This window comes from Stegastes partitus, unplaced genomic scaffold, assembly GCF_000690725.1.
Source record: "Stegastes partitus isolate 25-593 unplaced genomic scaffold, Stegastes_partitus-1.0.2 Scaffold1148, whole genome shotgun sequence".
In the NCBI taxonomy this organism is placed as follows: domain Eukaryota; kingdom Metazoa; phylum Chordata; class Actinopteri; family Pomacentridae; genus Stegastes; species Stegastes partitus.
Genome location: NW_007578879.1, coordinates 31,722 through 44,466, shown reverse-complemented (window position 1 = coordinate 44,466; position 12,745 = coordinate 31,722). Strand labels below are relative to the sequence as shown.

Genomic DNA, 12,745 nt, shown 5'->3' with positions numbered 1-12,745 from the left:
AAAAAAAAGTGAGCTTTTACAAGATTGAATTTCCCTTCTGGGATAAATAAAGTATTTTTCATTTCATTCATGGCATTTTATTACAGAGACTGGACCATGTCATGGGGATTAAAGTAACTGCACAAAACTGGTTTAAATCATATTTATTAGACTGTTTCCAGTTTGTTTATGTTAATGATGATTCTTCCACTCACACCAGAATGACTTATGGAGTTTCAAAGGGTTCTGTGTTAGGACCAATATTGTTTACTTTGCACATGCTTCCCTTAGGTAATATTATTAGGAAGCATTGTATAAATTTCAGGCTGCAAGGTGGCACAGTTGGTAGCACTGTTGCCGTGCAGCAAGAAGGTCGCCGGTTTGCGTCCTGGTGGGGGCACCGGGATCTTTCTGCATGTTCTCCCCTTGCAGCGTGGGTTATCTCCGGGTTCTCTGGCTTCCTCCCACACAGTCCAAAAACAAGTTGAGGTTAATTGGTGATTCTAAATTGTCCATTGGTGTGAGTGTGCTTGGTTGTTTGTCTCTAAGCGTAGCCCTGCAATAGACTGGCGACCTGTCCAGGGTGTCCCCTGCCTTTGCCCTAAGTCGGCTGGGATAGGCTCCAGCCCCCCTGCGACCCTAGTGAGGATTAAGTGGTATATAGATAATCGATGGCTGTATGAATTTCTATTGTTATGCAGATGACACCCAGTTATATTTATCTATAAAACCAAATGAAATCAAACAGTCAAACTCTGGGCATGTCTTAAGGACATAAAGGCCTGGATAACTTCTAACTTTCTGCATTTAATTTCAGACAGACAAAACAGAGGTCATTGCCATCGCCAACTGCTGGCTCATAGGAAATCCAATGCCAGCTTTGGATTGTTGAGTTTTCTGTATAAAATTCGTAAGGTGTTGGTGGCATGTCAATAAAACAAATTGAATTGAAAGATTGTATAGCATGAATATAGCATGGTTTTATACACCCTGATCTCTTATTTGGAACATAACTTGCTCCTAGCAGGTAGACATTTAGTATAGGTTATCATGGAGATGTACCATTTTACTCTGACAATAGGAAAGCATAAGTCAACCCAATTTACCAGTATATCTGACAATCTTTATGAGATTACAAAGAAAAAAAGCCTAATATAAGTTTGTAGTTTGTATACAACAGATCAATTTATTAATTCTTGTCACACAATAGAAGTGTGCATCCCCAAACAGAAAAGTCAAAAAATTTCTACAGACAGCCTGCCTTAGTTTCACTGTCAGGTCTCTGTGATCCAGTCAGCCTTAAGGGCCACAGACTGAGGCTGCATATAGTCTTTTAGACTGTGGAAGTGTTAACACACAATTTCTACTGAGAGCTACAAGAGCCCAGCAAATTAATTACCAAAGAAGAATAACGAATGCACTACCAAAACCTTAGAAATGATAGACAATAATACAAACCAAAAGTATTAGAAAAGTACACGTTTGAATGTGCTTGACGAATTTTCTGCATTACAAATATTTTCTATTGCACATAAATATAGATTGTTTTCCTCTTCACTTGTTCACCGTTTAATGTTGCTGTTCTAGACACATATCAAAATCTGTCAAATTATGGTTGTGGGGTGGAGCCAGAAGTAGGGAAACACTTCAATTTTAAGACGTCAACAACAAAATCAGAGCATGAAAAAAATCTAAGTGTAAATATTCATATGAGATAAAGCTAAAGATAAATCAAATTTTTCAGAGTGAATAAAAGAGAAGCAGTAGTGAACTGGAAACAATACAAATATAGATCTGCCAGAAAAAAGAATTTGCATATCACATCTACCCACAGCCATTTAAATACTCTCTTCACTATTTCTTACATGTATATATAATATACAAAACCATTTAAGTCACTCAACAAATCCTATCACATTAAGGAAATGATTGCAGGCAGAAAAAAAAAAAGACATCACGCTGAGAGTTCAGGGTGACAAACTAGAAAATGGAACAAAAAAGTAACTGGTAAAATTGTTGCATATATAGCATTAGTCAACACAGACACAACCCCGAAAGAACATTTCAAATAAGCAGCAGAAACACTGGCTACAACAAACACCAACCAACACCATTACAGATTTCAGACTAACACAGGCCAGTTGGCCAGCTACTTAATCTAGGAAGCAGTTGCCTTTAGTCTGAGCTGAGGTCTGAGAAAAGAAAGAGGAGCTCCTCCAAGCTGTCAAAATACAAATAAAACACCTCGAGGTGCTCTTCAAAACCTTCAAAATAACAAGGCGTAACATCCCAGTAAGCATGTGTAGCTGCTTCAGAACATAATGTACGTACCTCCACTGCCTGCCTCCAAGTTTCTGAATGGTTAGCCACCATACTAGTTTTCATTTTTTTATTCAAGAATTTTAGCAATAACACATGAATGAACAAAAACACAAAAATATATTGTTCCATGTGTTCATTTTGGGCTTTTATTTTACTAGTCCCTCTTTCTTTCTTTCTGAAGATTGAAGAGGTAGTTTCACATTCAAAAAGGGATAGGGATAACAATTTGGAGTTACTAGTTCCTAATTGTAACACAAACATCATTTAAAATGATTTTTATTATTTATTTATTTTACTGGAAGCCAAATGAACATCACATTGCTGCACTAATTTTTTTTTTCTCCTTTCATTGGCTGTTCATGGCATCAACCACTTACCAGTAGGATGTAAACCAGCAAAGCTGAGCACTTCATTCAGGTTCTAAGTCTTAAACATCATCAAGGAGTTAAATGTGGGCCTACTTTTCATCTCTATGATACTCCAAAGTAGGTGTAGTTGTAAAGGCATAGGAAAAGTGAAAGTCTAGGTAATGAGCTGACCCAGATCTGAGAAAAGGTCCCAGGAGAGCATGCATTCCAGGAGAATACCGTCTCTCAGGAAGAAGATAGCAGGTGAGGTGGAATTAAAGCTGGAAACCCTCCATGGGTCCTTCCTGTTGCTGGAAGACAAACTGGCCTTGATTCTGGTCCACCTGTGGAGCCAGGCTGGCATCATCCTCCTCCACACCAAAGTAGTGTTCAATCAGGTCGAAGGCTTTCTGGTAGATCTCCTGGTTTTCATGACTCTGCAGGAATTCAATCTTGTCCAGGCCTGCATGGGGGGAACCACACATACTAAGCTTAATGTATTTCTGAACTATACTTCATGCATGCGACACAAGTATGACAGGAGTTTCCAAGTTTCCACAAGATATTTCTTATGAAGGCTGATATTTTTTGAATGACATTTTGCTGGCTTGACACAATGTTTCATTAAGCAAAGGTTTCCCATGTCTAGCTAATGAAACATAACATGCATTGCATTAGTTCCTTACATGACCTCAAATGCAATTATCCACTACAAGAAAGGACGCACTATTAAAAGGTAAGTAAAGGTGTAGTAGACAGTACTATGACTCTGAGTCACAACTTGTATTTCAGTATGACAGTGTGATTTTCTTGTGATTTTCACCTGTTCGGTGTTCTCTCCAGTATGTGGAGTTGCAAGTGGCAACTGGTGATTAGACCTGAGACTAACGGCACTTACTTTGGCTTGGCATCCACCAAGGCCGGCTTGGCTTGACCCTTTCTGGATCTCAACTATACCATGCTGTGCTGTTACCAGACTGTGCTGAGCTGCCAAATGATCATCATTTTAGCAGCATGAGATTGATCTTTGTTGTAAATAATGTAGACATCTTCAACAAAGCTGTTCCGGTAGCTATAGGAATGAGAAGCCCGTTTTGTTGGTAGCTTTTTGTACTGTTTATGATTAGGTAGGCATGTGGGTCATACTTTGTCAGTTCAGACAGAATTCAGGATATGTGTTGCTTCACCCTCTGAGATTTTAATCAGAGTTTACCTATGGTATTTAAGACCCAAAACACAGTTCTGTAAATTCTTTTGGCTGAAAATCAGGCTTTTAGACCTGACATTTTTTGTATTTACCCTAAAATAAAAAGAAAAAAACATTTAACTGGGAAGTAATTTAAAAGGTTAATTATTTCCAGTAATATAACTACTACAACCATGAAATTTGGCAAGGACAAAGAAATAACTGTTTCCAGCAGATGATCGAATAGTTGAAACAGAGTGCTTAAATCAACAGCCATTAAAAGTGTAAAAAAAAAAGAAGCAAAATTTTCAATCAAGTGTTGTATTTGGGCCCTAGAAAATACCTGCAGGTCTATAAATACATGAACACACATGACATTAAATCGTATGTTTATTGAGACACATCATGGTGTTGGACCTTACCATCACTCTCTGAATAAAGACAGAGGCCTACATTTAAAAGCAAAAGCCTGATAAGGAAGAGAGGGGAAAAGAGACAAAGAAATGCCACCAAGTCCACCAGGTCACTCAAAATTACACCTGAGAGCATGACCTGGTGTTATGTATTTACTTAAAAATAATATTTTTGTAACAAATATATTACATGGGTAATATGGTGCAATAAGCACTATTTTTTGTTGGGTTAATACACAGCATTCCGCACTACGTATATGTGCTTAGTCAGCGGATCGTTAGGCGACGATTGTGATGTGGCACTTATTCAGTAAAGAAGCATTGGAACCTTACTGTGAGTCTGTGCTTCTTATAAAAGGTTATGTTAAGGGAATAAACAGAACACCTGGTTTGAATCAGAGTCCTGGCCTCTCACTGGACGGGTCTTGCAAACACAGCGGGGACTCCCCTAGACAGAGCCATGAGGTCAGTGCTTAGCGGCGCCACCTCCTCGCATTCCTCACTGACAAGTCTATAGAAGGGACTCCAGCTTTAAGTCAGTGGTTGCCGTAAGGGAGCAATTAAATGCAAATGTTTGAATTACTTTTGACCTAGGCCGCAGTTCTTACAATGCTGGACAAGGAACAGACTGCTCCAAGTCTTTTAGCACACTTTCTGGATCCTTGGAGACGCTAAGCAACCGAGCCATTTCTCCATACCTCCAGCAGAAGATGGATTTGCAGAGGCCCCACTTCTTCAACTGAGTTGACTCTGCTGATCCTTTCCTGCCATGCCGAGGACAACAAAACCCATGCATTTAAATGAACGGATCAACAACCTGTCGGAACCCATGCTACGAGCTACAAGCGAGCCAAAGTCAGAGAGCTTATGTTTGAGCTGAGACTTAACACCAGGACCGCTGTATCCTTCTTTAAGGTCGACTTTCTATACTGTTGCGGCTAGAACCTTTATTTATTCATTTATTGGATAATTGCTTCTAGTTTGTGTTGTCGTGTCTATGCTTGCAATACGTCGCGTTTCTAACCAAAGACCAGCAGGCAGTAAAAGAGTGTCAGCTCATTGACCAACCTTTGAGACAGAGAAACAGGAATATTGTGTCATCCACAACTGTTGTATCTCACAGCGCTGTGGAGCATATGTTCTCTCCTCTTTTACTAACCCACACTTACACTCACATATCTCCACACTGTCTTAAAACGTTACACGTGCCAATAGAGATCATCTCCCTAGCAGGGCACATAATCCTCATTCTTAACAGACATGTGTCCCAGGTTCATACAGTGTGTTCAGTTTCGCTGTCCACCACCGTGTGTGCTTTGATGCAAGACATGGAGCGAGCTGGTTGATCGTCTGAAGGGGAAAACTCATAGTTTGGGTTTAAAATACATCTTTTGTGACACTAGTCCTGGAACTTTTTTTGACACATCTCGTATATATACAGTCGTGACTTGAACCTTAACAATCCGAAAACCTTGCTATCCAACAGGTTTTTAGGAAAAACGAAAGAAACCCATAAAAAACAGCCTTAACATAACGACAGCCTTGTATTCCGACTCTGATGTGACATTTTATGTCTCAAATAATGATAACGGTGTATTATCTGACTTAACGTATCCAACAGATTTACTTACCTTTGATGTTGACCGACGGGCCCGTGCAAAAGCACACCAGTCAATTAGGCGTTAAATCCAGCAATACACTTATCTAACAATACACTTATTCTCACACACCTTTTCAACCTGAGCCTGCATCTAAAGAGGATCCCCACGCTGTGGAAAACATCCTGCTTAGTCCCTGTCCTCAAAAAGAGACACCCCACTGACTTTAACGACTACAGGCCTGCTGCCCTCACCTCACATATAATGAAGACTCTTGAGAGACTGGTCCTCTCCTACTTAAGACCTAAGGTGAGGACATTCTTGGATCCTCTACATCAATAGGTTGTTTGCTAACTGCCAAAAAAAAAACTCAAAAGAAGACCCATCGAAGTAGCGTCTATGGCCGCCGCTGGGAAAGTTAAACGCAAGTTGTGTGACGAACAAGGGACGTTCCAGCAGTCATGGGAGGAAGAATTTGCCTTTGTGTAAGTAAATAACAAGCCAGTGGCCTTCTTTGCCAGAAACAGTCCATTCTAAAATGTGCAAATCTCCAGCGCCATCACGACAGCTGTCACAAAGACTTCAAAGTTGACTGTCCACCAGGCAGCAATTTAAGAAAAGACAGAATATGCAGTCTCATTGGAAATCTTAGTAGTCAACAAACTGTTCTGAGATTCAGCTGTAAAGAAAGTGACAGAATCACATAGGCATCATTAAAGGAGTGTGGAATGTAGCATTGAGTCAGCGGCCTTTCACTGAGTTAGAGCTGGCAAAAAAGTGTTTCCCTGACTGCAGTGAATCCCTTTTTGCTGAGTTTAAAAACAAAACTGAGATCAGGCAGATATAAAAACTGCAACTTTCAGATTCAACCCTCAGCAGACGTGTGGGAAACATTTCAGGTGATTTTTTCATAAAATTGATTGACGATCTTAAGAAAAAATGCACCACCGATACGGTGCAACTTATATGATATGGGCTCGGTTTCTTAATGGCGACACATTTATGGAGGAAATGCTTGCTCTTTTGCCATTGACTGGTCAAACAAGAGGAGAGGACATTTTCCGGGGACCAGGGAGAGAAATTGATTTGGGGAAATTGGTGTCAATTACCACCAGTGGCACACCGTCAATGGTTGGAAAAGAAAGAGGGCTTGTTGCATTACTGAGAAAAGAAGACGCATTTCTGGATTTTTTGCCTGCCACTGCATTCTTCACCAAGAACAGCTCTGCTGCAAACTCAAATGTGGTGGACTGAAAACAACGATGGGTAAAGTGGTGAAAGTTTTTAACTACATTAGAGGCCATGCTCTTAAGCACAGACAGTTTTGCACCTTGGTCGAAGAACATGACACATAATGTTAAGACCTGACGCTAGACGCCAAAGTGCGATGGCTGAGCAGAGGCATTGTACTGGAGAGGTTATTCAAGCCTTCATTGCGCAGAGAAAGCATACCGATCTGTGTTATGTCAACGATGAGAAGTTTGCACTGGAAGCAGCTTTTCTGGGAGACATAACCAAACATTTGAACTCCCTAAATTTAAAGCTCCAGGGAATCAACAAATTGCTGCCTGCTTTGGTGAATAATGTTTCTGCATTCATGGAGAAGCTTTCTCTTTATCAAAACCAGCTTGGTGACAATGATTTTACGCACTTCCCAAACCTACGTTCACATGTCAGTCAGTTGCGCAGCATCTCATTTGAACCTGCTATCTGTGTTCAGTATATGAATGAACTTGCCAGTGAGTTTTCCCATCGTTTCAATGACCTACGGGCGATCATGTCAATGATTAAAATGGTGGAAACTCCATGCAGCGCTGACATGAGGAACGGTTCACAGCACTGCGAGAGGTTTGGTGTTTCAAAGGAAAAGTTTGACAAAGAGCTGATTGAATTAAGGAACAATCACGCTTTAAAGCAGAAGCATTTGGATGAATCTGTGGCCATTTTCTGGATGCAATTTGTACCCGCCACTTACAGCACCATAATCCTGTGTGCAAAGAAGATCTTGACCTATTTTGGATCAACCTATGTGTGTGAAAGTGGCTTTTCAACGATGGGAGTAATCAAGTCAAAGCAGTGCAACTCTCAGTAACAAGCACCTCTGTGACTGTCTGTGTGCAGCAACATCTACACACGTGGACAAAATTGTTGGTACCTCTCAGTTAATGAAAGAAAAACCCACAACGGTCACAGAAATAACTTCAATCTGACAAAAGTAATATTAAATAAAAATTCAATCAAAATTAAGCAATCAAAATCAGACAGCCCTGATCTAAATCCTATTGAACATTTGGGGAAGGAGCTGAAACATGCCATCTGGAGAAGGCATCCTTCAAACCTGAGACAACTGGAGCAGTCTGCTCATGAGTAGTGGGCCAAAATACCTGCTGAGAGGTGCAGAAGTCTCACTGACAGTTACAGAAATCGTTTGATTGCAGTGATTGCCGCAAAAGGTTGTGCAATTAAATGTTAAGTTAAGGGTACCATCATTTTTGCCCAGGCCTGTTTCATGAGTTTATTTTTTAAAACAATTCGGTTCAAAAGCAATGTCTGATTTTCATTGGTTAACTTTCATAGAATTTTTATTCATTATTACTTTTGTCAGATTCAAGTTATTTCTGTGGCCATTGTGGGTTTTTCTTTCATTAACCGAGGGGTACCAACAATTTTACCCACGTGTGTACATACCAGCCAGACTTGAGGCGATTAGCAGCGAAGATGCAGACTCAAGTCTCATATTTGGTAACTAAAACTGATTTGTTTGTATTTGTCTTTTAAGATTAAGCATAATGACGCTTAAAACGACAATAAATGTTACTTGATTTTCATTATTCTTTTTTACTGTATTTACAAAAGAGCTGGATCAAGTTCAGCCTGTCAAGCAAGCATGCACTGGATGTCCTTTCACAATTTATCCCTGAGGGACACTTCAGAAACTTTTTTTCTTATTTTACATACTACATGAATTTGATTTTGTTTTTCCATGTGAAGAAATGTAATACAATGCCCTGATGCACAATGTACATATATATTTTTCTGCTCAGATGTGTAAATTCTTGTATATATTTGTCTTAATATCTTGTTTAATTTTTATTGTTATTATCTATTGTATTTTATTTTTGATTCTTTTCTTTCTATAGTTATTTTATTTATTTCTTTTTATTTTCCTATTTCTATTTTCCTGCTCAATCCTAGGGCGACACCAACAGCCGAAACCAAATTCCTTGTATGTTGTGTACGTACTTGGCCATTAAAGCGGATTCTGATTCTGAATTCTGATTTCCACTGAGTGTAATTGTTTTAGATTTGACCTCTTCTGTCAGGGTTGCCAATTGATGCACAATTTCAATGAATAATGCACACCAAGTTATTTAATTTCATTTTGTTATAGTTCATGGCTCAAAAAAAAAAAAAAAAAGTGGGCCACCTACATAGCAATGTTTTTTACGTTTTACAGTGGTTGGTTTTTGGCCACAGATGCACTTTTTTGTGATCTATAAGCATAAGTGAATTTTTACTTTATTTTTTGGAGTAGTAGGCCAATTCATATTTATAAGAAATCTCTTAATTTATTTACTTTGTTTTGGAATAAAGCCTACTTAGTTTTCTGATGCAATTTAGCTAATTTCTCAAAAAACATTGCTTGAAAAATCTTTTAAAAACTTTGAAACATTACTTTGATTTATTACAAAAAAGAAATAGGCTAAAATGCATAAGTATATTTACCATTCTCTGATTTACTGCAGTGGCAGTAATTTTGTTCATATTTTGATATATGAGATATGATATGTGATATATGGCCTTTTGCTTTTTACTGTCAATAAGGGAAATGCAAAAAACAGCAACAAATAGATCTATAAGGCTAAGTATAATATATTGTTATTATATAATTGAATTTCCCTTCTGGGATAAATAAAGTATTTTTCATTTTTCATTTCATTTCATTGTCAACAAGATCTCATTTTACTTTTAAAAACACCTAATGAAATTGTCTTTTACTGTAGTGCATTTAAAATATTTTGTTTATTGAATAATACCTTGACTTTTTTGATGTCTTATAACATTCAGTCATATTAAATGATTCATTTTTAGGTTGCGGCCCACGCACAGATATTTTTCTATGTGGCCCATGAGCAATGGGAAGTTGAGTAGCCCTGCTCTACAGTTTGCATACCAGCCTAACATTGGTGTGGATGATGCCCTCATCTACATGCCACAGAGGGTCCACGTTCACCTAGACACCTCTGATGCAACTGCGAGGATCATGTTATTCGATTTCTCACGTGCCTTCAATACAACCCAGCTGGGACTGCTGGTGAGAAGATGAGGAATATGCAGGTGGAGTCAGCGCTGGTCTCCTGGATCATGGAGTATTTAACCTGCAGACCACAGTATGTGCGCCTTCAGAAATGTGTGTCTCAGATAGTCCTGAGCAGTACAGGGGCCCCTCAAGAAACTGTGCTGTCCCCTTTCCTCTTCACACTTTTTACATCTGACTTCCAGTACAACTCAGACAGTTGCTTTTTCCAGAAATTTTCTGATGATTCAGCGGTGGTCGGTTGTATTAATGGAGAGTGTGAGGTGGCATAAAGGGTCTTCAACCACCTTCAGCTTAACATTTCCAAGACCAAGGAAATGCTAGTGGACTTTTAGAGGAAGAGGCCAAAACCAGACCCAGTCACCATTCAGGGCATAGAGGTGGAAGTTGTCTCCAGCTATAGATACCTGGCAGTACAGCTGGACAACAAGCTGGACTGGTCCAGCCACTTGGGGGGCAGTGTACAAGAAGGGACAGAGCAGACTGTACTTCTTAAGAAGGCTGAGATCTTTCGACATCTGCAAGCCTCTTTTGTGCTCCTTCTACCAGACTGTGATAGCCAGTGCACTTTTCTTTGGTGTGGTGTGCTGGGGGAAGGGGGCTCGCACTGCAGAGAGAAACAAACTCAGTAAACTGATAAAGAAGGCAAGCTCCATCATTGGAGTTGAACTGGACACAGTTCACCAGGTGGCCAGGGTGAGAATGCTCATGAAGTTGGACTCTATAGTGAGCAATGAAGCCCACCCACTTCATGTCATGGAGGTATTTCAGCAGAGCACATTCAATCACAGACTAATTTCTCCAAAATGCAGGACTGAACGCAGCAGGAGGTCTACAATGTGCAATAAAACCACATGGCTGCATAACTAAATGACACTTTGTGTACTGACACTTTATGTACATTTGACACTTTATGTACATACGTTTTTAAAATCCATCTTTTGCACAGTCTAACTTTGCACACTTGGTACCTATATATTTATCTTATTTTTATTCTATATTGTGTATTTTGTTTTATATTTATGTGTGCCTCAATGCCGGGTGTCTTGTGGGGTTGTCTGTGTTTTTCTTTTAATGTAGCTGCTGTAACAAGTAATTTCCTGTAAAAGGATCAATAAAGTAACTATCCTATCCCATCTATCAACCTATATTTACTGTGGTTGTATCAGGCTTATCAATCATAGAAACAAATTGCTTCAATGCTGCAGACATCATACGTAAAATTGTATCTACCAAGCTTTCACCGGCATTCAAGAAGTCACAGACCACGTGCTGCACTGTCATGGAATGGCCGACCAAGCGAAAACGGACAGAGATATCAGAAGCAGTGAAAAAAGCTCTGTGTCAGTAGAATCTGGAGCATTCCCAGGACAGATTCAGAAAGACACCTATTCTGTGACAATCAGCCGATCAACATATAAATCATAACAATATCATATACATAGATAGTTTATTATAACAACTATAAACAATAAATATTAACAACAAATTACCCTTCAAGCATCAAGCCCTCCTTGTATCTCAACCTCCGTCTTGACTGTCTGACAGCCTTGCTGACATAAAAGAAGGTATTACATTTAGTGTCGGATTATCAAGTCACGACTGCACACACGCACACACACACTTGCATTGTGTTGTTTTTCTGTTCTTATTTAGCCATTAATATTAGTTGTGTGATAACCCTGTAGCAACAGTTATAGATAAATGTTTATTGGCTCAAGTGTATGATTTTATTGATGAAATCCGTTTTTGTAATAAACATTCTCCTAGCTTAATAAGCGCAGTTCTCTGTGGTTATTTGTGCATGATTTATTGTGATATCAGCTGTATGGGAACATTTGGACAGACAAAACAAGTCTCAATATTTGGACAACACGGAAGCAACTTGCAGCTTTGCGCATCTAATGACAACATATAACCTTTTCGCACACCAGTTTTCATGGTCTGACGAATGGGTCCATGTCACCGCTTTGGCATGTCAAAATAGCAAAAAAAGAAAAAGCAAAAAAAGGAACCTTGGATTGCTGTTCTTGCCACATATCAAATTCTAGATATATTAAAGGTCTCAAAAGTTAGATTATTAGCAGGAAATGTTAATATATCCATCCATATATATTTGTTTCAAATGTGTACACATTTTTACATTTTCAAGGGCAAACGGGCTTCTGCTGAAACCAATCAATCATTTGGATGTTCTGGAAACAATTTTGTCTACGTTCTCACCAAATTTAATGGTTGTGGAAGTTATATTTCAGTATGTCCTGAATCCTTAAAATGACTTACCGGGTAGAATGCTTTTGGAGGGTGATAATATAAAAATTTCCAGGTTTATAAACATGAAATTCTCAAAAATTTAGCCAAAATAATTTACAGAACTTTTTGCTGAAAAGGTATGTTAGCTGCTAACACATATGAATTGATTGCTGCTGTTGTTGTTGTTGTTGTTTTGGGTCTGTACAACATGACGCCTACTCTACCTTGAGTGATGAATAAACCAATTCTGTTTGGACTGTAAACTCTTTTAATACTACTCTTTGGTTCCCCATCAGCCAGGCATATGTACAGTGTACATTAGGCTGAAT

At 39.0% G+C, this 12,745-nt stretch overlaps 1 protein-coding gene across 4 annotated transcripts in view; it reads right to left on the bottom strand.

Moving 5' to 3' along the window:
• Positions 1-1,088: 1,088 nt before the first annotated feature.
• kpna5 (karyopherin alpha 5 (importin alpha 6)) overlaps positions 1,089-12,745 on the bottom strand; it is a 37,467-nt gene continuing 25,810 nt past the window's right edge. For all 4 annotated transcript variants that reach the window (XM_008296708.1, XM_008296712.1, XM_008296709.1 and 1 more), the window contains exon 14: positions 1,089-3,111. In XM_008296708.1, the coding sequence (XP_008294930.1) occupies positions 2,924-3,111 (188 nt within the window). In that variant the 3' untranslated portion in view covers positions 1,089-2,923. The remainder of the gene's footprint in view (positions 3,112-12,745) is intronic.